Source organism: Sinocyclocheilus anshuiensis, unplaced genomic scaffold, assembly GCF_001515605.1.
Source record: "Sinocyclocheilus anshuiensis isolate Anshui unplaced genomic scaffold, SAMN03320099.WGS_v1.1 scaffold1053, whole genome shotgun sequence".
Lineage (NCBI taxonomy): Eukaryota > Metazoa > Chordata > Actinopteri > Cypriniformes > Cyprinidae > Sinocyclocheilus > Sinocyclocheilus anshuiensis.
In genome coordinates, this window is record NW_015555711.1 from 1,696,690 (window position 1) to 1,719,801 (window position 23,112).

Consider the following 23,112-nt stretch of genomic DNA (forward strand, 5'->3'; position numbering starts at 1 on the left):
CTAAGAGTGGACTCTCTCCATAGACCAGGCCTTACAACTCACCTTGGTAGTTTTGATTTTGTTCCCAGAGCTGCAGGACCAGCCGGTGAGGTCAGGCAACACTTTACACTCTTCACCATTTAAGCATGGCTCCATTTGAACATCCAAAAACTTATTTTAAATACAAAATTGATTTTAGTGTGCTCAAAATACTTTTTTCTTTGCAAAATGAACATTTTCTCCACAAAACTCAGATCGTGCGCATGTAAAATGCACTTTTGTGCGCTCAAAATATGATCTTTCGTGCGCAGAATTGTGGCAGAGATCTAACCCTATAGTCAAACCCCTTACCATAGCCATATGCGAGCTTCAGTGTAAATATTGCGTCAATATAAAATGAATTTGAGCGTGATTTTTTCCCCCTTGGGAAAGCTAGCATGTCTCCAACATAGTGATAACACTCGTTGCCTTCTCTAGTGCAGCTCAACCAGGTCTCGTCCCATTCGTCGATATTTGTGATATCGCAAATCCCGGAAAATATGCATTGTAGTCGTTCGTTGTAGTTTTTGAAAATTGATTTCTGTTAAATAAAATATCTCCTTTTGAAGTGGACTTTGAACTTTGCAGATCTTTTTTATGCTCAAACAGCAACATTACAGACTAACTAAAGTTGAAAAAGTGAAAAAGCATAATAGGACCCCTTTAAAATAAATAACAGCACCAATGACTGACCTTATCATTCTACTTAATATATTGCTAATTACAAAGTGAATGAATACAACAATGATATAAAATACTGATTTAGTTTAAATTATTTACGTATGTGAAAAGAAAGAGAAAGCAGAGTGATACAAGAGACATACAACTAGCATGCTGTTTGCCAGAGACAACAGTCTAGACTCTAGAGTTTAGCAGTATTCATATGTGACCCTGGACCACAAAACCAGTCTTAAGTCACTGGGGTATATTTGTAGCAATAGCCAAAAATACATTGTATGGGTCAAAATTATTGATTTTTCTTTTATGACAAAAATCATGTTCCATGAAGATATTTTGTAAATTTCCTACTGTAAATATATTAAAATGTAATTTTTTATTAGTAATATGCATTGCTAAGAACTTCATTTGGACAACTTTAAAGGCGATTTTCTCAATATTTAGATTTTTTGTTGCACCCTCAGATTCCAGATTTTCAGATTTTCCATTGATTTATTCAGCTTTCAGAGAATGTATAAATCTCAATTTCGAAAAGTTTACCCTTATTGGTTTTGGACTGGTTTTGTGGTCCAGGGTCACATATAAACAACGTTTTGCATATGTTTTCCACAACAGACCAATCAGAATCTAGTATTCCAGAGATCAGTGTACAAAGAATGTATAAAATCACAAATAACTACATTGGATTAAAAACACACTGTGAAATACTGAGTTCTGATAAATTTTCTCAACTTTTCACCTGCTCAGAGGCATACAAAAAATGACCATATCATCACACCCACATAAACTCACTGCCCACCTCTCAGATGCACATAAACCCACACTCAAGCCCACACAGAAAGAAGAACATGCATGCTAAATTACACAAAAAGGCACGAGCTATGGCTGATTAATGCTCCATGCTGACAAAACCGCATGACAGAACAGCATATGTTGGATTTTGGACGCAGTCACAGCATGGGTCCCTTAACCTGCAAGATTTGTGCTGGTCATTCAGCTTCATCATAAAGACAGTGCTGGTCTGAAAAATCATGCTAGTCTTTTCAGCAGGATAATCAGGGACAGATCCATACACAGTCAGCAGCTTCTTTTGTAAAAAGGTAATATCCAGCTTAACACAATACATGTGCACCCCAGGCACAAGAATATAGTAATGCTATTGAAGATATGAGAAAATGTATGAAAGTGAATGTGGTATTACATCTGGATTTTTCTTTCAAAACTTTTTTCTTGACATTTTATCTACGAATGAATTATAAAGACTTTGAATTGAATTCTGCATGATTCTGCATGATCGTTTTCCCAATCTAAATCCAAGTACTAGAGAATAATCACTGATAGCACAAGTGAATGCAAGCTCAAGTGGCCTGTGTACAAAAAAAGGCATTGCATTATATATATATATATATATATATATATAGGGTATATTAATGAGGAATATTTATTTATATGAATGAATTTTATTAATAAACAATACCATAATCAGTCATCTGCCAATTTTGGACATTTACAGATATACTGATATTCAATTGTAAAAGCCCATCAGCTAATAGCTACTTAAAGTTAATCTTTAAAAACAGTAATAATTTAACAACATTGTTAAAAGCAATCTTTAGCAAAACTCAAATATCCATTTTTCATACTTTACATTATAATGTTAGGATGTCTAAATTTATGTGGCATTTAAAATGACTGAGTGATGTGAATTTTTAGTTTTATATTTAATTTATATTTATTTAGACAAAATACTATAGAATTTTAATATCGACCATTTATTGGTTAATTAATTATTAGTTTATTGTATCAGCCAGAATATAGATACCTCCAGCAAGAAACACAGTCTGTGGCATTAAATCCCGAAAAATATCTGTGGATTGAAAAGTCGGCAAACTGGCAGAGCAAGATTAGATTCACACCTCGAAGCCTGGGCTAAATTTAAGTAGAGTGACAGCTTGAGAAAGCCACTGGTTTTTTGTTGCTGGAGTTTTAATCAAATGGAGCCCTGAAGTCTAACCCGTTTCTGAAACTAAAATAGAGTCAACTGGAGTTTGCAAACCATCAAATGGAGCCAGGTTTATTAATATTAACTAAAACTGGACCTGAAACTAAACACATCAAAAAAATAATGACTTGAAATTTAATAAAACATTTAATAAAAACTGTATAGACATATTTAAAGAAAAAAAAAAGAATAAAAAATTGTTACCAAAACTTTAAATAAAACAGAAAATACATAAACAAAATTCTAAAATTCTAATTCAAAATATTAACAAAAACTATAACAGAATGTCAATGATACTAAAATACCACTGACTGCAGCTTATGCTGTCATACAAGTATTTATTTGTTTGTTTTGACCAATATAACAGTTATGGCCTGTACTGATACCTATTGGTGTAGAAGCAGCATCACACAAATTAATATAAAAAGCTGTGACCGTGGACAGTGGGCATACCATCAACACATGAAGGTTGGGCATGGGTGGTCCCAGCAACCTGTCCAGGGAGACATGAGCACTTGACCGTCTGAGATCTCTCCTCTATTTTATTCTTATTACAGCAACGATGAGCTGCTACCACTTCACAGGTTCCCGGCTTAACTTCAGACCGACCTTAGATTGACAGAAAGACAGTTCGAGACATTTCATGCAGAATGTTTGTCATATTGTGTACTCACACATCTTGACATTTAAAATTGTGAAAAAGGCACAGGCAGCATTATTTCTAGTATTCTGGCGCCCTCACATGGACATATACAACACTACAATAAACCTATGCTGTTGAGCTCTAATCCAGTGACATCACAAAAAAGCAGAGGAAAAAAATTAAAATGACCAAAATTCAAAATTTTAGAAAAGTACCGTTTCTGAACTTTGGTTGATTTGACACAGAGTGATGGAGTATATATAAATACATATTATTTGACTTTTTAAGTATGTAAATAAACACTGTCAATCTACCAAACACCTCATGGCCAAATGACTGAATGAGTTATAATGGGTGGCAAATGGTTCTTTAGCTGTTATTAGCAGTGGTCTGACTGTGCTCCCAGAGGGGCCATATAACTGTGTGTCCAGTGTGTTTAATTAGACCTGAGGGGAAAGACAAAAAGGGAGAGAGAGAAAGAGAGAGAGATGTTGCAGTAGCTTAGCTCACCGGTTTGGCCTCGAGAGCTTTGGTTGCTGCTGGACACTGACTGTGAGCACAGGAGCCACACACACACAAGTAGAAGAGCCCCTGGTTTCCACTTTACTTTATTCCTGTAGATAAGCTCCACACAGATTTCTCTTTTGCAAGACATGCTTGCATTTTCCTTTAAGGAAGAAGCAGTCTATTTTGTCTTGATCATTATTTTAATACTTTTTTAGTAATGCATGCATCATGTGTAATTACAAAAGCCTATTTCTGTAGCATATTTAAAAATAACAGATTACGACCAAAGCTTGCAGCTAAAATACCAAGGGATATTAATATTATGACACATCATACATTCAATACATCTTACTAAGAATAGTAATTGCTCTGCCTCAAACTGGTAGATCTTAAGAGGATACCTGAATTTAGTATGACACTTCACTTAATGTTCTGTCATCTGCGAGCCATCAAACGCAAAAGAGTGTCTTTTCAGTTGCATCATCCTTGTTATCATCTTTATCATTTGCAAGGCCTAGAAAGAAACCCCCCCCAAAAAGTGAGGGAAATAAAATGCTGTTAGCGATTAGTATCAGTATTACTGTCAAGTCCCCAGGGTTAATCTGATCTTTCATCCGATCTGCAACCCTGCCTTGACTAGTGAGCTCAGAGGTTACTGCTCTCATCTGACTGTTATTGACAAAATGTGTCTTTAAACACAAGCTTTTATATAGTACCTGACCTGACTACTGAAAACATAAACGGACCAAAATATGATGTTAATTAGAAAGCAGAGATTTAAGGATAGACTAATCAGATTTTGTTTTAATTCAGTTTTAAATTCCCCCTTTTCACCCTGAAGAGTGAATAATAAAAATGAATAGGCTTACAATTTATTTGAGGAGGTAGCCTATAAACATTTCAGAGGTTAAGGGAGAAACGTTATTATTAACGAATGCAAACCAATAATGAAAACAACTTATAAAATCTGCTACTCAAATTACTGGTATACTAATTTACACTCTTCCTGACTCCCAAAAGAATGAAAATTGTGATAAATTGCGACAATATTAGCTGATTCGTGTCAATCTTCCCGTGTCAAGAGTGTGTTGTTTTCGAGGAGTATTTATCTTCACTGATTTTTATATGACGAAAAATGCAAAAGATGAAACATGCTCTAATGCGATACCTGCCCGCAGTTTTCATTTGCTAGATAACTTTTGATCTTTGCAAGTTATCGCGGACGTAATGCGCACGCCGCGTTTACGTTATTCATAATTTATTTTCATGTACACAAAGTGTATAAGCATAATTTTGTAAACGAAGAGAAAATACAAATGATTCAACCTGCTCCTTTTAAAAAATTAAAGTTTAGAGTTGGCTTACCTGTATTTCTTCAGGAAAACATGTCCCTCCGCTTCATGTACTACTTCAGCACTGCTGACTGGAAAACGCTTCCTGCATGCGTCAGTATCAAACTTAATCAAGAGACCATCTGTTCATTCAGATCTTCTCTATTACTACTCTAAAGGCGATTACTTGCGTTAGTAACGTGGTAGACAGGGATATTTAATAACACGAGCTCATGACAGGAAGAAACTACCATACTAACATTTCCATATAGGGTCTATAATAACAATACATTTGATTTAACTTAAGTCCAATTAAAAGAACATTTTAGATTTATTATAAATATAAATTATAAAAATACCTGTTTATTTTGGAGTACATGTAAAAAGCGTAACTTTTAAGTGCAGAATTTTGGCTTCTGCTAAATTTAACATTTTATACATGCAACTTGTCTGGACAACCAAAAACTAAAGACTGTGTTCAGACTTAATCAAGAAAAAAAAAAAAAAAGCAAGTCACTAACTGATTGAAGCTTTATTTGTGTCAGCAACATCAGCATCTGTCACGTCTGTGTCTTCATAATCAAACTTGCCATCTTCTCTCACCATCTCCAGTGCCCTTCACATGCCCCATTGTCTTTCAGTGACCCTCACCGGACTCAATGTCTTTGTGGTAAGTGGCGACCCTCACTAGCACCAGTGCTGTGTTGTGTGATGATCCTCACTGGCCCCAGTGTCTTTGCAGTGACCCTCAGTTGCCCCAATGTCCTGCTGTGACCCTCCCAGTGCCTTTGTGGTGACCCTCACCTGCCCCAGTGCCTTACAGGTGACCCTCACCTGCCCTAGTGCCTTACAGGTGACCTTCACTGACCTGCGGTGATTCTCACTAGCACCAATGTCTTGCAGTGACCCTAACTTGGCACCATTATCTTGTGGTAATCCTCACCGGACCCAGTGTCTTCCAGGTGACCTTCACCTGCCTCAGTGTCTCCAGTGTTTTGCAGTGACCCTCGCTGGCCCCACTGTTTTGCAGTGATCCTTTCTTGGCTCCAATGTCTTGTGGTGACCCTCACCAGCCCCAGTGTTTTGCTTTAACCCTGGCCAGCCCTACTGTTTTGCGGTGATCCTTAATTGGCCCTAATTTCTTGCAGTGACCCTTACTTGTGGTGACCCTCACCAGTCCCAGTGTCTTGCAGTGACCCTCACCGACCCCAGGGTTTTGCGATGACTTTCACCAACCCTATTGTCTTGTGGTGACCCTCACTGCCCCATTGCCTTCCGGGTGACCCTCATCAGCCCAAGTGTCTTCCAGTGACCCTCACCAGCCTCATTATCTTGCAGTGACCCTCACTGGCCCGTGTTTTGCAGTTACCCTCATTTGGCCGCAGTGTCTTCTGGTGACCCTCACCAACCCTACTGTCTTACGGTGACTCTCACCGGCCCCAGTGTCTTCTGGTGGCCTTCACTGGCCCCAGTGTCTTCTTGTAACCCTCACCAACACCACTGTCTTCCAGTGACCCTCACTGGCCCCAGTGTCTTCTCGTAACCCTCACCAACGCCACTGTCTTCCGGTGACCCTCACTGACCCCAGTGTCTTCTGGTGGCCCTTCCCGGCCCCACTGTCTAGCAGTGGCCCCAGTGTTTTGTGGTGACCCTCACAAGCTATAGTGTCTTTTACTCTCCTATATCTGGGTCTCCAGAGGCTTCTCCACTCTCTATGTCACTGCTATGTGGTGAAGGAATGAAAAAGAAAGAAAGAAAACAGTTTGTTCACTTAACACATTCATGACCCATATAATTTTAATGTTAACTTACATCTAGTCTTATTTATAGTAATTTCTTAACTTCCTATGAACACATACACAGGACAACCAGATTAGTCTCTTTCTCTCTCTTTTTCATAATCGAACATAAAAATGTTGTCTGCTGTGATCCTACTGTATACCTGTAAGTGCATGAGCACAACTTTCTCCAAAAACCTCTTAATCCTTTTCTCAATCGCCCAAGTCGTCCAATTTTGGGAAGCTTTAATCTGGAACATACATACACAAAACAAGCATGAATGTTGACTGACAAGCATGCTACAATTAATTAATTAAAATAAACCTATAATGACCACCATCCTGAGTGCCTGCACGTGTACGTGTGTGTGTGTGTGTGACTTCAGCATATATACCTTATTTCTTTGAGTGGCAGTTGTTGGACACACTCTTCATTAGTCCAGTCCCTTTCCTCCTCAAACACACAAACACATTTCTAAACATTTTCAATCTCTCAGATATATAAAAAACTAAAGAATTTTCTGTTATTTTCACTCTTACATACTAGCAATGACTAATAGTTAAAAACATCCTGATTTAATTCATCAATCTAACCCAATCACACAAAGATGCAACCATCATTTGAAACATAAATTTATAATGCAGTATAAACTCACTGCTGTTTTGCTGGTGGATGCATGAGGGTACATGTTTGGCAGCAGGTGGATCAGGTTGTCCAGCAGGTGCTCAATCAAAGCGTTACACTGCCCCTGTTCTTCAACCATGGTGGGGCCGAAAGGAACGCTGCACATGCAGATAACAAATACATGTCACCTTACTAAATACACCACACACCCCATCTTCATTTTATAACTGACAGCTCCATCAGACAGGTCTCTGTGTCTTATATTATATCCTGAAAACTTGTGCATGTAATTCTAGACACCTCAGTCCTTAAGTTATTTTGTAATGTGTTCTGAAGAACAGACTATATCAGCTGAATACACACAAACAAACACTTACTGAAAGATGTTAGGTCCAAAAACTATTGACAAGTTTTTAGACGTCATAAGATTTAGATGACTCTCAGCAACAACACGGGACAGGAAGAACATTAGGTAGCAGAGGACATTTAAATGTTCTTCTGGAAGACTGTTCAGCACAGTCCTCACAGCCTGATTCAGTTCTTCCTTTTTTGAATCTGTAAGATACAAGGATTCAGTAAGATTGAGTCGGATCTTATAAATCTGTTTTGTTGTGCAGCAAGTACATAAAATGTTCACTCATCGCCACCTCAACTTCTCTTACCCCTGAACACCTTCAGCAGTTGTGTCCTGTGTGGCTCTGGAATAAGTCCACCAGGCAATTCCCTGAGGAAAACTTTCAATAAGGAGGCCGAAGTAAGAATATCCCAACTGTCAAACTCTGGAAAGCCTCCTTCATCTAAACTTTTCCTCAGTTCCTTGCAGCGTTTCACTGAACTGCCGGCTCTGAACAGGCCACTCTTACTGAGACCTAAACACAAACATACATTTTACAAATACACACAACCACTACATACAATTGACAAACACTGAGAAACACTATCAAACACTCACCATGCTTCTCCACAAACTCCACTATGTGTCTGAGCACCTGAGGAAGACCCTGCCTCATCTGTCCGCTCTTCCTCAGGCTGATGAGGGGCACACCGAACACGGCTTTTGGTGTTTCCACCTGCACAAGCCGAAGGTTCAGTAGAAAAAAATAATAATAATCAGGAATCTGTAACTTACTTAGAATTGTACTGTACAGCACACCATGCATGAGAAGGGTTTTTATTAATAACAGGTGTACATTTCAATATCCAAGAGTGCATAGACCAGAAACATATGTATTATAGTGTTCTACATGTACACTAATACAAATGTACAATTCGCTATTTGAAAATTAAAGCAAATATGCTAATAATTTTTTTAATGTTCTGAAACTTTATGAAGCTCTTTACTGGGCAGTCATTGTTAGTAGTCTGCTGTGTGCATATCGCATACTTACACACACTGATAAAACACCAATCGCTCCCATTTCCATGAAAGGATCGGGGTTTTTTTTCAGTGGCAGAGCCATCAACCAATCCGAGGAGAGTCCGAAGCCGTGGGTCAAAAACAGAAAAGGGTCAAAACCGGGAGTCCAAACCGAGTCAAAAATCGAGCGTCAAAAACAGAAGGGAGTCAAAAACCGATTGTCAAAATACGAAACGAATCCAAAGCCGATAGTCAAAGTACGAAAACAAGTCAAAAACCGAAAAATAGCTGGAAAATTAACTGTAAAATCTCGCCAAACGCACAAAAACACCAACCGCACAAATCGCCAAAAACTCCCAACAGAGAATTCTACTAAAGAATGTTCATATACCTGCTGCACTCCTCACGTCATAATTGCGCTCTACTGATGATGTAGAATATTCTTAATATACAGTAGTCCAGCGGTTTGATTACATTACTAAATGTGCATACATTAATATTTAAGACTGAAATAAAATAAATAAAATTAAAGCACATTTTATAATACTGCGATGCAAATAAATAAAAGTGTCAACAGAGTGAATACAGCTACATATTGAAGTTTCCTCATATTTCAACTAAAATATAAATTTGCCAATGAATGTTAAATAACTTCAGCAAAGAATTTATTATAGGTCAAATTCATCCACAAACATGAATTTAATAGCATAAACAATATGTACAAACATTAACTTAAAACATATTTTACAAGACACAAAAGCAAAATAAGAGAAATAAAACTATAATGGTAACACTTTACACTAAGGTTCCATTTGTTCACACCGGTTAACTATAGTTCACAAACTAACAACAACAACAACAACAACAACAACAACAACAACAACAACAACAACAACAACAACAACAACAACAACAACAACAACAACAACAACAACAACAACAACAACAACAACAACAACAACAACAACAACAACAACAACAACAACAACAACAACAACAACAACAACAACAACAACAACAACAACAACAACAACAACAACAACAACAACAACAACAACAACAACAACAACAACAACAACAACAACAACAACAACAACAACAACAACAACAACAAACACGGTTTAATTAAAAATCAAGCTGTCTGTGAACTAACAATGAACAGTTGTATTTTTATTAACTATGGTTAACAGAGATTAATAAATACTGTACCGAATGTATTGCTCATTGTTAGTAAATGCATTAGCTGATGTTAACTAATGATACCTTACTGTACAGTGCTACCAACTAAAAAAAAACTGCAACTGACAGGATTACCAGAGGACTGTACTACAAAACTATTTAAAGAAATTCAATACAGGATTGGTTTCATCATTGTTCATTATATATATATATATATAAAAAAAAACATGAAGAATGTAAACACTTACACAGCATAAGAGATCATGATGAACACAGAGTGAGCGATACAGGATGAGTGACTTCATTGCACGTCTGAGACAAGCCGATTGGTCAAATATATGTTTGTGACCTGTGATTGAGACTAACTTGCACTGGAGCAAGTTAGTTGTGCAGTGTTTGCTACTATTCCAATGAACACCAATCCACCTTTGTAGTACTTAATTCTAACCGGTTAAACTTGCTTTGTGGCACAGGTCTCATCATCCTTGCATAATAATCCTAAAATTGTCTGGATAGTTGGTTGATAAAACGACAACATTCCTAATAAATTATGAGTTGCAAATTACAAATTACATGTATTGAAAACAAATACATGATGTTTCAGTTTGAAGTACAAAGCAAATACAGACTCTACACATGAAGGGAGTTATTTAGGTATATGCTGCAAATAAACTGTTGCAGGTGAATTTGAGGAACCTCTGCCATTAAATTAATGTTGTACTTGTTTAATGCTGCATGTTTCTGATGTGAAGTTGAGCTTGAAGAGGACAGTCTGAGGTGTGGTGACATCAGCAACAGCTAACTCCTGTCCATCAGCCAATCCCAACTCTTCAACACACACACAAATCATAGTATTTAAAAATCATGGCATTTATAAAAAGGATAATGCTGTCAACATTCTGACCATTTGGGAATTCAATTTCAACTGTGCTTTTGTGTTTCTGATGGCTGGAAAACATCTCACCTTTCAAAGTTTTGCAGAGATTGGGTCTTGTTCTTTCTTCAATTGAGGCAATGCTCTGAAGGACACAAATAAAACCTTAATATTTAAGCAGTACAAAAAAATACAATAAACATCACTATATTCAGAATCTTAGCATATTAGGGGGCAATTACCTGCAGGTAGAGTGTTTTATTTTTGCCTTCAAGTGTTGCAGTGATAGCTGGGGACTTCATTTGACTAAAAACAGTTTCAAATTCAAGTAGATCAGTATTTATAAATCATTTGCCGCGAGAGAGAGTTAATGGGAATCGTGTACTTACAGAGAAGCATTCTCAGTCAGATACTCCAGCACCTCTTGCAGTTTTGCAGATGGTGGGAACTGTAGTTTTTGAGGAACCTGACTACATGCTGTACAGTTGTCCTGTCAATCATAACAGGCAATATCACAACAGCTGGGATCATTTCACATCTTTTACTTTCAAAAAGCTGAATCTTTGTAAAGAGACCTTAAATGAAAGTTTGTAATTGTGTAACAGATAAAAGATTGAAAATGTCATCATTACCTTTCGCTCTGCTTCAAAAGTATAAGTATACAATCCATCCACATCATTAAAAACCAGATAGTTATTCAATGGGATATATGCGCTGAAAGAAAACAGACACACATAAATTAAGGTCTAGATTAGGTGACTAGTGAAATGTTTTAAATATACATTTTGCACATTTTAGGTTAAATGTTTGAGGAATGTGGCTTGGTTCATAAGATCTAAACACAAAAGGTTTTCACAATAAATTTTTTTTTTTTGGTTTGTTTGTTTTTTACTGGCCATGAAACAAACTTGAAATGTCAAAATGTCAGAGATGGAATCAAAACATACAGATGATTCACCTTGTAGCAATTTTAAAAACCTCTGTGGCGCAAGAAGCTGAAAATGGGGAAAAAATTTAAAACTCAACTACATAAATTAAGAATTTTTTAAAAATAATTTTAAAAATAGTTGTTTCCTCTCAGGTTCGATCCATACCAGCGATGACTGCATTTGTGGATGCAACAGCAGGGATGATTCGTTTAACCACACCTGAAAGAAAAGCATGAACATCTTAGAACTACAGTCTATAAGAAAGCACTCTTGAAGTTTGTCAGATACATCAGTCCAGCCGGCTTTACCTTGAGTGAGTCTGTAGGTGATACCAGTGATATTAAACTCAGCTGCTCTCTTTAAAGACTCCTGGAACACCCACTGAACGTGCTCTGGGTTATCACCATCCAGACCAACAGCATCTGCAGACACACAACAATCACACGGCAATGTAGAGCCATTCAATTCACCGTCAAAAATGTCAGGGTCATATAAACTCTTATAAAACAAATGTATATATATATAGCTTACACACCTCCAAAGGGTTTGTCTTTGAACCACTGCAGCACTCTCACATACTCTATGCAGTGCTCTGGTAGCCGTGGCATTGAGGCAATAGTGCACATTGGGAAAGTGATCTGAAGAGAACACAGCCAAAAGCAGTCACTTCATCTCAGCAATACGAGTGATGTACAATTGTATGGTAACAGCAAACCCTTCATTTACAGTGATGAATGGAATTAACAGCCTATGAGGGTGAGGCTACAGTACTTGTGGTGGGTAAAGCTCCAGTGTGCAGTCTATACAGGCTGTCATTCCCAGCAGGATGACTCTTGCATTCCCTTTAAAGCCCTCTGTCCCTCCATCTATCAGAGGAATGATAGAGCTGGGATCCAAAACTCCATCTTCATAAGAGAGCAGGGACAACTGAAGAGAAACCACACCAACTACAGTTAAATCAAAACATGTCTGTCAGGGCTTATACAGCTACTGTGGCAGACTATATAATGGTTACTCCAATACTGCATATTCCTTTTCACAACCACAGACTAGTCAGCTATGAGCCCTAAGCATAGGCTTAAGTAAAATAAAATGCACAAAGAAGAAAAGGATTTGCGATGAAATTTCATTGGCAAAAGAAAAATTACTGAGTTTAAGTTACTTTACAACGGCAAAACTACTTTACAGATGATTTTAGTATTGTTACAAGTGCTTTTACAGCATTACGCAAAAACCTTTCTGGGTTTAATTTGCAATAAAGACCTGCTGGCTGCACATTATTCCTCTTATTACACAAATTAAGTATTTAAGATAATTTAAATAAAAACTAAATTAAATAAAATTCAGAGTAATAATCTGTAAATACAAATATTACAGATGGATGAGGAAATAAAATGACTGTGTGGATTGTCCGTCAATGGTTAGAAAGTGGGCAGTGTAGTTTTAAAGTGCTGGCAGTTTCAATGTTTTATTTAGCAAACATTTGTTTACTGGCTTTTGATCAAATCCAAATCAGTTTTCAAAGTTAAATGCATGATGTATCAGAACTGACCAGCATCCCATTGATCCAGCGCCTGGCAATGATTGAGTCCAGCCCACAAACAATAATATGAAACTCTACAGGGCAAAGAAGAAATATTCATAGATCAGATCATAGAGTCTATAAATACTTCATAGAGATGGTTTCGGATATAATGAAAAATCTGCACTCACGTCTATAAAATGAAGCATCAAAATCCTGAATTTTTTTAAAATGTCTGAAATCAAATTAAGAAAATACAATATTTGTTTCATTCACAGAGATGTTAAGCATGTGTGTTCAGCACGTGAGTAAGTGTAAAGTCATAGTCACGGCATTATTTTAAAGGATACGGTACAACATTACAACCAGGAACACGCTGGTTTATAAACTCAGCTGCCACATCTGCTTTAGGTCGGCCAACATCTTTGGACCTTAAAGACGTTAGGCATAAACAAAATGAAATAATGTAGGTGGCAACAAACGTGGATATCTGTTTTAAAATGCACACATTCATACCTAAAGAGGAACTGCCTGTTGAGGTTGGAGACATCAATGATGTCCATATCCACAACATGAATATGACGAAAACCTGACAGAGCCTTAAAAAAAAAAAATATCAACAGTATTCACCAAGTTAAAAAATCAGGGACTGGATTGAAAAAATATATAGAGAGACCTTACCAGGTTTTTCAGTAGTTCACAGCCAAGACCCCCAGCTCCAATGACCAGGATTTTGCATGTTTCCAACAGAAACTGTAATGTCTTTTAAAATGAGGAAAAAAAGTCAAAAAAAAAAAAAAAAAGGAAAAAAATATATATATATTACTAACTAAATAATATAAAAGTACTAAAAAAGCAAGCAAAATTGTCCAATTTTTTTCTCACCTCCTCACTAGGTTCAAAGTCTGGGTGTGTGAAGGGGCCAGTTCTCTCCAGGAACTTCTGCACATGACTCCAGCGGCCATCCCAGTCACCAATACTGCAACCTTCAACTGCCATGCTAGCAAAAAACAAAATGAAAAAATACCAAAATATACTTAAGATACATGCAACAACCACCAGAATTTAAAACAATAATTACCTACACTAAACAACCCAAAATAAAGAAAAAATATATATATGGCTCTGATTTCTCAATTAAATGTTTGATAAAAGTTATCTCTATAAATCTTTTTTGCACTCCAGTCATGAATCTTCAAACATTTGACTCGCATTGTTTTAATTGTGAAGCAGATGTTTCAAAATGCCGAGGTTTCTGAACAGTTTATCTGTCAATTAGCTATTAAGTGCTGTCGATACAGTATTCTTACTTGTAGCCCATGCAGCACAGTAAATAAAAAACTGGAACTTACTAGAATAACACTTGACATGGTTTAAGAGTTTTATATCGAAAAGATTGCGACAATAAGAACATCACAGCTAAAGCTCAGACGTAATTAAAGTGATAATGACAGTTCTGTCGGAGCACAGACCAGACATAACGAAGACCATTACTGCACGACATAGAGTAATGCTAAATATCATTAGGTGTCTTGAAAGTTATTAACAAGCCTAGCAGCGTAACACTTCTATGCTATGTGTGCTGCTAATATCTTGCCCTTCACAAATTAAAATCCGATTAATCATTAGATTCTTGTTACTTTCTCCGCTTTGTTTACAAGTCAAATGCAGGATTAATTTTCACAGTCCCTATGCTGAGCAATCCTCAAACCTGCAGCCAGCTCTTAGCATTTCATCACTAACTTCTCAGTCAGCGCCGCTATTCTCCTTCTTTTCTTTTCCCTAAAAAGAAGAAACGAGAGAAGGTTCAAACAAGCTTGCACACGACCACATATCCGTGTAATAATGTAGTAATGAGTTAATCTGCGCTCATTGTTCGTTCTGCGGCACTTACGGCTCTTCTCCATCCGCCATACTTTCAGCGTCCCATTCTTACCCATCCTGCTTTGCGGCGGCGAATCTGTCACCGTTCAAGTCGAAATGCTCGCCACTTGGAGGCCTGTAACCCACTTCAAACTCCATTTAATTTGACAGAAAGAGTTTTTTTCTTTGCAGATTTGAGCATGTGCTGGAGGGATGAAGCACAGCGCCACTGGTTTATACAGTTCGACATTAAATGTCATGGTTATCTGAAAAAGGTATAAGAATATTGTGTATGCAGCACAAAACTAAATGCTACCAGTGCTTGTGTACAGCATCAAGCTATACTTTAATTTTACACACTGACCATGAAAATCACAATGACTGGTCCTTTTACTATGCCTTTAATAGTTTTTTTTAGTTATTTTATTTTATGCATAGAATGTGTTTTTCCCCCTTGTCACAGGCCCAGATTTTTCCATTTTAAAAATCTAAAAAATAATAAAATGGTTTAACAAAATAAAATGTTAATAAAATGGTTTAACCATAAAACTATGATAATCTTAACATGTGAAAATATTAGCCATTTATATTAGCCAATATTAATTGTAAAAATATTTTATATGACTATGACAAATTATACAACAAATTTTACAATAGGCTATATAGGACATATGTAACAATATTTTGCAAAATCACTGCTAAATAAAACATTTTTTTTTGTCAGATGTGCTGTTGTTGTTACCAGTGTGGCATGATTTCTCAGACTTTCTATTAACAGTATTTTTGATATTCTTAAGATTAATAAAGCAATTTTTGTTTCAAGCAAAGACCAAAAGAAATTAAAGCTGCAAGCAGCGATGAACGGGCCCTCGCACCCGGGCTCACCGCCATAGGGTGGCTTTAGTAAAACAGCGAACGGCGAGCATTATGCATTTAAAGTGCCTAAAAAAGAAGAGATGAATATATAATGCACTTTTATGGAAACAAACATAAGTAGTTATATCAAGATGAATATTGAACTGTTGATGTATTACATCTTATAATTATTGTATTACATGTGTTAGATGGAGGATTATGTTTGATTTTAATTTTAAGTTAGAGATTAATGTTTACAAGAGCTTCAAACCCAGAAAAATTCATTAAAAATATCAATTTCTTACACAATAACACAGTCTACATTACGCATGCTTCTGTTTATCTGAGATCATATCCTTCATTTTTATTTATTCTTCTTCAAAATTAATTGATTTTATTTCACACCGAATGTCAAAACTAGTTTATTCACAGAAAACAACCCCATTCGAATTGTTACAAATTATAACCAGCAAAGTAACTGAAACTTTATAAATTCAACACCCTTAATAACTTTATTATATTTTAATTACATAATCATAGGACACATCTTATAATCATCTTTTTTTAATCAAAAGATTTTTATGTTTTATTTTACTTTTCTGCAAAATGTCCAAATATTTTAATGCTTTCCTTTACTAGATTTTCAAATACCAGTGCTAAACCTTCATTGGTTCAAATTATGAATCTACCAGTGAGGAGATGTTTTTCACACTGTCTCAAAGTGCTTTTCTTTATCTGAGTAAATGCTTTTTGTACCCTGACCCTCTGACAAGCACTTCTCATCCCTAACCTATTTCCAGCACTGTGCAACAAGGCTGATGTTTGAGTCCCAGACTAGTATAAACATGTATTACTGTGCTAATAATCAAGAAAACCTGAAAGAAATTAGATTATGCCATGTTAACACTGCTTGTGTGTTTTAATAGCATAGCTAATGAATATGAAGTCATGTGTCTTTGAAATAAAACAACTCCTACACACACCTGTTGCCTCCTACAATTGCATCACACACCATTTCTCAGTTTGCGTAACCCCCTGTAAATCAGAATTAATGTGGCCAAGTGTCTTTTACTCTGGTGATATTGGAAACACCCTTAAAGCTTGAGTACGTTTATTACACTGATCTCACGGTAATAACATTATCTGACTAAACTGGATCTGGAAATAGTTCAAATAAAATAATCTGCTCAACTGATTAACCATCTTTCTGGTTGTGAATGAGTGGGTAGTAAAGGACTGTTGCTGAGTGCGGTCGTCCAATCCTGGTTTGCGGGCATCTTGCGTTCTTCAGACTCCCATCCCACTTCTACTCATAAAAGATTCCTGGCTGGCAGGCCAGGCAGTAGCTAATTAGTTAGCTACTATTCGAGAGCAGGCTTAACCAGGTCAATCCGGCCTGTGGATACTTCAACATTTCTCCATTTTCTACCCACACAGACCAACGCGGTGTGCAAACACATGCTCTAGATCGCACACATTTGCGCGTCTTTAGTGCAGTTTGCATTGCATTCGGATAGTTTCGCACAGCTCCGTGCTACAGAAAGCGCTTTCCAGCAGCAGCAGACACCTGGATTTCAGCTGCAAAAGCCAGCACCTTGGTTTTCAAATACACGTGCAGTTTGGGATCGCATACGTCTCTCAATCTGTGTGCAGAATGGCGAGACCTTCAAGGTAAGCGCGTTTTGTTGGTCTCTTGAGTTACAGCAATCGCAGGTTTGCACATGATGCGATCTGTATGTGGGTCTCTCCATGTTTGCTAAATGCTAAGTGGCTAACCAGCATTTTTCTACGCGTGTTTACATTGCGACCCAAACCAGCGAAAATCACACGTAAACACGTAGATTTACATCTCTTTATACACATATAGATTTATTTTCATTAAAACCGTGGCTACATCGGTTTCTGCATCCCCAGACGTGCGTGTGCTAACCGCAAGCATCCAGCATCAAATAAAAAAAGCGGGATAGTAGTTCACGCTGGTGGCTAATTAATATTATACAAAAACAACCAGCTAGCCATCGTCGCCAAAAAAATAAAAACACTCGCTTTACGATCATCTCGTAATTTAGCGAAAATGTGGTATACTAAAAACGTATTGCGGTGTAAGTTTCACGTGTTTTCCAGAGTTAGCCCCGTGAGCATTAGTGTTAGTTTAGCGGCGGCGTGTTTGAGCAGCGCATTGCGCGCCATTACTTCACACACGAACACGCACACACGACTCGAGCCGTTTCTCCTGCAAACTTGTTTTTAATTAATGCACTTTGGGTTCGGATCTGGTTTAGGTCCGAAATCAAGGCCCCTAAGTGGGTAATCAATAAACGTGTTTACGTTTCGCGATAAATATATATTTAAACGCGCCCAAGCTTGTTGTTTTCGTAACATTAGCGTTTGATAAGTGCCAACGAGCTCAAGTGACATTAACACGGGCAACATGTTGTTTCTCATCTGCCAGACTGTATTTTTTATTTAATATGCGAGTTTGGTTGGGAATGTTGTTCTCGTCGGTATAAATTATGGATTGAGGAGGTCCTGTGGGCAGTGAATATAATCTGACCTGCAGGGCCTGTAGTTCAATGCCCCTATCCGAGCACAGAGTCCCTCCCTCCCCACACTGCTGCTGTTGGCATGGCAATTAACCTACTCCAACATGGCACCCCTGTCTCCTCTGCCCCTTCAGTCAAGCCACACAGCTTTAAATAAGAGGAGTGACAGCTCTGTTGCTATATGGAGGATGAATAAAAAAAGTTTTTTTTTTTTTTTTTTACATTTTGGATTCATACATGAGATGAATAAAAAAAGTTTTTTTTTTTTTTTTTACATTTTGGATTCATACAATTAAACTTGTTTTTTTTTTTAACCTGGAGAGAAGTTCTGTTGCATTCAGATCAGGTTGTTTAAACTTTTTTTTTTTTTTTGCAATAACCTGCCAATTCTTTGAGTTCAGACAAATAAATAATAAAAATACTCAAAACTTCAACCAGAGCTAAATGTTTTATTGTTCCTCTCACATTAAAACATTTACAATGTAGAATAGGCCTCTACATCATTCATTATAATTTTATGATTATTGACATTGGAATGTAAGCACTGAAGCATGTAAATGCATTAATATTGTGACAAAAATATTCATATAGATTGAAGACCCCTGTAGTGAACTAATTTTTAGGTCATAGATAATAAATGATTTATAAACATATGCTACTGAATGTGTGTTTGTTATCTTGTGGGTCATTTACTTTTCCTTTCATGTTCTTTGTGCACAGGAATAAAAGGGTTGTTGACTATGCACAATTCCAGGAGTCTGACGATGCAGGTAAGCTCCTCTAATGCAAATATTTATCCTGTTGCATACATCACCATTGTGTTTCCACTTTACAGAGTTCCCACAGTCAGGAAACATCAGGGAGATTTGAAAAATGTTTTCCTCCAGGTTTGGAAAAATCATGAAAATGCTTAAAATAAAAAATGATGGGGAAAAGTGCTCTAATTAATGTTAAATAATGACACTGTGCTGCATTAATAGTTTAGTAGATGCGGTGTTGAATGTGCTTTGAAGTCGTGCTGTTTTCTAACCTGATTCAACTGAATGACTTTATACAGATGAGGAATATGGAAAAGAATCGGTTCGGCCTGAGAAAACCTCTGTAAAACGCAGGTCAGTCTGTTTGAATAATTATAATATTGTTAAATATTAATATGTAGCATCTGAGATAGTAATAAATGATTACTATCTTATGAAAGCAAAAAATTGTAAATAGTGGTTGTAAAAGTGTGATGTTTCAGTTTAAGCACCACTGTCTCATTTGCATGTATTTATTTTAGCGCTCCTCCATTTGAAATGTTATTTATCAGCTGCACATATCCATTACACTGTTTTATTTAAATTCATGTATTTTCTCTGAATTATTTTAAATACCCTTAAAAATAAATGCTGTATTTCTTCTCATGTAGTGATGAATCTCGAATCAAGGACCACAAGAGTAAGTCAATTCTTATATTCCTTTTTTTTTGCCATTATTTTATATTAGGATTTAACATTTAAATTTTACTACTTTATTTAGTTATTGAATATTCTGTCAAAATGCTTTTTCATCCCCTTATTCTAGAGGAATTCAGTGATGACGACAATGACTATGGGGAGAATGAGGAAGAGGAGGATGATGGTGGTGACAGTGATTTTGATGCTAAAGAGGCCAGCAGGGGGAGACGGACAACAGCTAAACGGAAAAGGGCTGCAGGTATTACCAATATAAACACTGAATGACTGCTTCATTCATGACATAAAGTCATGTAGTCATTTTTGATAACATTAATGGTGTAAGCTACTTTCTGTGCACGACTGACATTCAGCCTTGTAAATGTTCTTATATTTTAGATTCTTCATTAAATTCTAAATATGTTATATAAAATATAAGTTAAATCAAAATAATGGCTTGTATTCTTCAAGTGGTCATCTGTGTTGTTTTAGTATCATTGAGACTTTTATACTTAAAAAAAAAATGTTTTTGAGTTTTTATGTTTGTGTTTTCTGTTTTCATTTAAATTTGAGTTAAAGTTGTAATAATGTTGCTGTGCTTTTATTTTTATTAGTTTTTTTAAATATATCTCTATAGTTTGTAGTTTTTATTTCAGCTTTAGTTTTAGTCATTTTAGCACATCAAGTTAAACTAAATGAAAATAAGAAAAGTTGATATAAGGGTTTTTTCATATTGTATTTCAGTTAAGAGCTTTTCATTTCAAGTAACAAAAAGTAGTGTATAATGTTAAATAAAAACATCCCACGTCACAAACTTTGCTGTCAGTAGGCAGTGATTAATATCTATCTATTAAATTCTATCCAATATCTATTGTAAATAATAGTTTAAATGTCATGCTTTTCTTCATTTGCTCTTTATGCTGTTAAAATGCAATTTTGTTCTTTTTTTCCTTTTACAATGTCAGCCTGCTCTCGTCTGTAATGTTGTCACTCTAATTAACTTGCTTTTATTCACTTAAGCAAAACCACAGTAACATTTTCATGTCTGTGTTTGTGATTTGTTTATGCATTTTGCATATTCATGCGGAGTTAACAAACCTTCAGCTTGTGTTAATTAACCATGCATCTGCTCTTTTGACGCACAGATGACAGTGATGATGATGATGGTAAGGTTGTGAGGAAGAAGGGCCGGCAGGTGCGTCAGGCTGCCACTAAAGCTGCATCCAAACAGAGGGAGATTCTTCTTGGGGATGGAGGAAGTGAGGATGAGGAGGGAGAGGAAGAGGAGGAGGAAGATGATGGAGGAAGTGAGGATGTGGAGGGAGAGGAAGAGGAGGAGGAAGATGACAGTGACGTTTACACTGGGGGTATGTAGAGTATTATACTAGAGTCAAAATATTTGACATAGACGTTAGCTAACTGTGAGATACTTGTTGCTTTGATTCATACTTCTCTCTTCTGCTCAAAGAGGATTCAGGCAGTGATGAAGACTTCATGGCTGAGGATGACGATGATGACAGCGATTATGGCCGACCCAAACGGAAGAACTCAAAAGTGAGCAGGAGAAGCAAAGACAAGAAATCCCCTAAACCCAAGATAAGGGCTTCAGGTAAAACCACCCATAATCCTACCATCAGAACGGTCTACTGTAACACCTTCCTAATTAATCGCTTCCTGCTCAAATTAATTAAGAACTTCCTCCAAATGCCTTTAACCGTCACAGTTACAGTAATCAAGTCAATTATCTTCTCCCAGTGACCCGAGGGCCCAAGAAGAGGAGAGGAAAACGTCAGACGAAGGTGAAGAGAGTTGTGAAGAGGGCCTCGCCTAAAGCCGAAGATGAAGATATCGAGAGCAACAAGGAGGAGGAGGACGAGACGCAAGAGGAAGACAGAAAGGAGTCGCCTGCCCCCAAGAAGACGCAGGATGACGAAAGCAGCGCCGAAGGAGAGGAAAACAATGACAACGGTGAAAAGGAGGAGGAGAAGGAGAATGAGAAAGAGGAAAAGGACGATGTTTCTGAGGAGGAAGCTCCATCAGGCGAAGACTGAGCTCTTTCGCTTGCTGGTGAACGTGTCTGTTATCTGTTTTTCTTAACGAGGAGCAGTAGGATTTAATTCCCACAATACTCAAAGAGTGTTTTGGATGTTTGTTATGTCTCTCAGCTTGTAAATACCATATCTCAAAAAACGAAATCTGTAAAGTATTATCAGACCTATCCTAAATCTGTACGGTTTGGCCTAATCTTGAAATGCGGACTTTCATATTAATATTTATCAATGTTTCAATTATAGCTTTGCCGAAACCGTTTTGTTACAGCTGACCTTCAATGTATAACAAAGGATGAAGATGATTTGCCCAAAAAATGCAGATTATACTGTAGGCTCTGTAGTTTACTTTCTGGCACCTTAAAATTTTTCCAAATGCATTTGAAAAGAATGCAACTGCTTGTTAATTCCCAAACAAACCATTTTTGTGACTTTTAATGTACATGATCTCATCCCAGCTGCGTTGACCGGTGAAAAAACACAGGCTTATAATGAGCATATACGCTTGTCGTCATGAACTGCGTTGGATTGTTGTGGCTGCAGTTCAGTCACGTGATTTCCTTGCTACATCGACTGTACGTTACATAGCTCTAGTACGCTACTTTCTCCCACTTTCAGTGCAGTTATTTCTTGATTCAGTCTAGTAAATCAGCTTTTTTCCGTCTGAGCATTTGAACTAAGATGACTTTTTCTATGGTTGTATTGAACCTCTTTCATGGTTAGCATGCTTTCTTTCATGTACGTGGTGCGAAGTACGTCGGTGGGCGGAGTCTCGGGCTCCGATGTAAACCTTCAGGATGAGTGATGTCAGAAGTGAGCTAGTGAAAACCTTATTATTGACCTCTGTGATGCTTCATGTGTGCATTTTCTTAAGAATGTTTGACGCTTATAGATGCCTTTTTTAACTGAGCGGTCCGTTGAGCCATT

The 23,112-nt window shown here is 37.0% G+C and overlaps 4 protein-coding genes across 10 annotated transcripts; 1 reads left to right on the forward strand and 3 right to left on the reverse strand.

Annotated features, from left to right (window-relative positions):
* On the reverse strand, window positions 1-4,241 carry LOC107671941 (protein FAM19A4-like). Its single transcript, XM_016464953.1, has 4 exons — window positions 4,206-4,241; window positions 3,852-4,009; window positions 3,123-3,307; window positions 1-150 (listed from the first exon to the last, which is right to left on the reverse strand). Coding segments are annotated over exons 1-4 (495 nt in total). The 5' UTR covers window positions 4,208-4,241.
* Window positions 4,242-6,416: 2,175 nt separating this feature from the next.
* LOC107671984 (protein FAM13A-like) lies at window positions 6,417-8,607 on the reverse strand. The gene is made up of 7 exons (XM_016465001.1): window positions 8,535-8,607; window positions 8,245-8,451; window positions 7,960-8,137; window positions 7,614-7,740; window positions 7,353-7,411; window positions 7,122-7,208; window positions 6,417-6,902 (listed from the first exon to the last, which is right to left on the reverse strand). Exons 1-7 carry the CDS (start codon window positions 8,590-8,592, stop codon window positions 6,851-6,853), a joined length of 768 nt encoding a protein of 255 aa, XP_016320487.1. The 5' UTR covers window positions 8,593-8,607; the 3' UTR covers window positions 6,417-6,850.
* A 1,417-nt stretch (window positions 8,608-10,024) lies between these two features.
* LOC107672020 (NEDD8-activating enzyme E1 catalytic subunit-like) lies at window positions 10,025-17,413 on the reverse strand. Of its 3 annotated transcripts, none has more exons than XM_016465076.1 (19): window positions 17,354-17,413; window positions 15,338-15,572; window positions 15,187-15,225; window positions 14,329-14,443; window positions 14,125-14,205; window positions 13,960-14,042; window positions 13,794-13,874; window positions 13,635-13,678; window positions 13,474-13,538; window positions 12,693-12,848; window positions 12,457-12,559; window positions 12,230-12,313; window positions 12,087-12,140; window positions 11,951-11,987; window positions 11,625-11,706; window positions 11,382-11,482; window positions 11,235-11,298; window positions 11,083-11,137; window positions 10,025-10,946 (listed from the first exon to the last, which is right to left on the reverse strand). In XM_016465076.1, exons 2-19 carry the CDS (start codon window positions 15,355-15,357, stop codon window positions 10,828-10,830), a joined length of 1,383 nt encoding a protein of 460 aa, XP_016320562.1. In that variant the 5' UTR covers window positions 15,358-15,572; window positions 17,354-17,413; the 3' UTR covers window positions 10,025-10,827. The 3 variants fall into 3 exon arrangements, with proteins under 3 accessions (XP_016320562.1, XP_016320560.1, XP_016320563.1); XM_016465074.1 differs by having other exon boundaries at window positions 12,230-12,343; XM_016465077.1 differs by having other exon boundaries at window positions 10,026-10,946; window positions 12,230-12,343; window positions 15,155-15,225.
* A 342-nt stretch (window positions 17,414-17,755) lies between these two features.
* On the forward strand, window positions 17,756-23,112 carry LOC107672021 (nuclear ubiquitous casein and cyclin-dependent kinase substrate 1-like). Of its 5 annotated transcripts, none has more exons than XM_016465079.1 (9): window positions 17,756-17,832; window positions 19,425-19,474; window positions 19,762-19,816; window positions 20,113-20,141; window positions 20,268-20,399; window positions 21,283-21,432; window positions 21,481-21,504; window positions 21,606-21,746; window positions 21,893-23,112. In XM_016465079.1, exons 1-9 carry the CDS (start codon window positions 17,816-17,818, stop codon window positions 22,186-22,188), a joined length of 894 nt encoding a protein of 297 aa, XP_016320565.1. In that variant the 5' UTR covers window positions 17,756-17,815; the 3' UTR covers window positions 22,189-23,112. The 5 variants fall into 5 exon arrangements, with proteins under 5 accessions (XP_016320565.1, XP_016320566.1, XP_016320568.1 ...); XM_016465080.1 differs by having other exon boundaries at window positions 21,609-21,746; XM_016465082.1 differs by having other exon boundaries at window positions 21,283-21,416; window positions 21,471-21,504.

What these genes read in the sequence shown, in the direction of transcription:
- LOC107671941 (XM_016464953.1), bottom strand. An exon ending in AAGCTCTCGAGGCCAAACCG is followed by an intron (nt 3,308 to 3,851) that starts GTGAGCTAAGCT and finishes TGTCAATCTAAG; the next exon opens with GTCGGTCTGAAGTTAAGCCG. An exon ending in CTGTCCACGGTCACAGCTTT is followed by an intron (nt 151 to 3,122) that starts TTATATTAATTT and finishes ATTTAAAATAAG; the next exon opens with TTTTTGGATGTTCAAATGGA.
- LOC107671984 (XM_016465001.1), bottom strand. Translation starts at nt 8,592, where the DNA reads ATGAGGCAGGGTCTTCCTCAGGTGCTCAGACACATAGTGGAGTTTGTG. An exon ending in ACTGCTGAAGGTGTTCAGGG is followed by an intron (nt 8,138 to 8,244) that starts GTAAGAGAAGTT and finishes TGTATCTTACAG; the next exon opens with ATTCAAAAAAGGAAGAACTG. An exon ending in TTGTGCTCATGCACTTACAG is followed by an intron (nt 6,903 to 7,121) that starts GTATACAGTAGG and finishes TTCACCACATAG; the next exon opens with CAGTGACATAGAGAGTGGAG.
- LOC107672020 (XM_016465074.1), bottom strand. Translation starts at nt 15,357, where the DNA reads ATGGCGGATGGAGAAGAGCC. An exon ending in CAAAGACAAACCCTTTGGAG is followed by an intron (nt 12,344 to 12,456) that starts GTGTGTAAGCTA and finishes GTGTGTCTGCAG; the next exon opens with ATGCTGTTGGTCTGGATGGT. An exon ending in CACAAATGCAGTCATCGCTG is followed by an intron (nt 11,988 to 12,086) that starts GTATGGATCGAA and finishes CCCCATTTTCAG; the next exon opens with CTTCTTGCGCCACAGAGGTT.
- LOC107672021 (XM_016465079.1), top strand. An exon ending in TCGAATCAAGGACCACAAGA is followed by an intron (nt 20,142 to 20,267) that starts GTAAGTCAATTC and finishes CCCTTATTCTAG; the next exon opens with AGGAATTCAGTGATGACGAC. An exon ending in TAAACGGAAAAGGGCTGCAG is followed by an intron (nt 20,400 to 21,282) that starts GTATTACCAATA and finishes TTTGACGCACAG; the next exon opens with ATGACAGTGATGATGATGAT.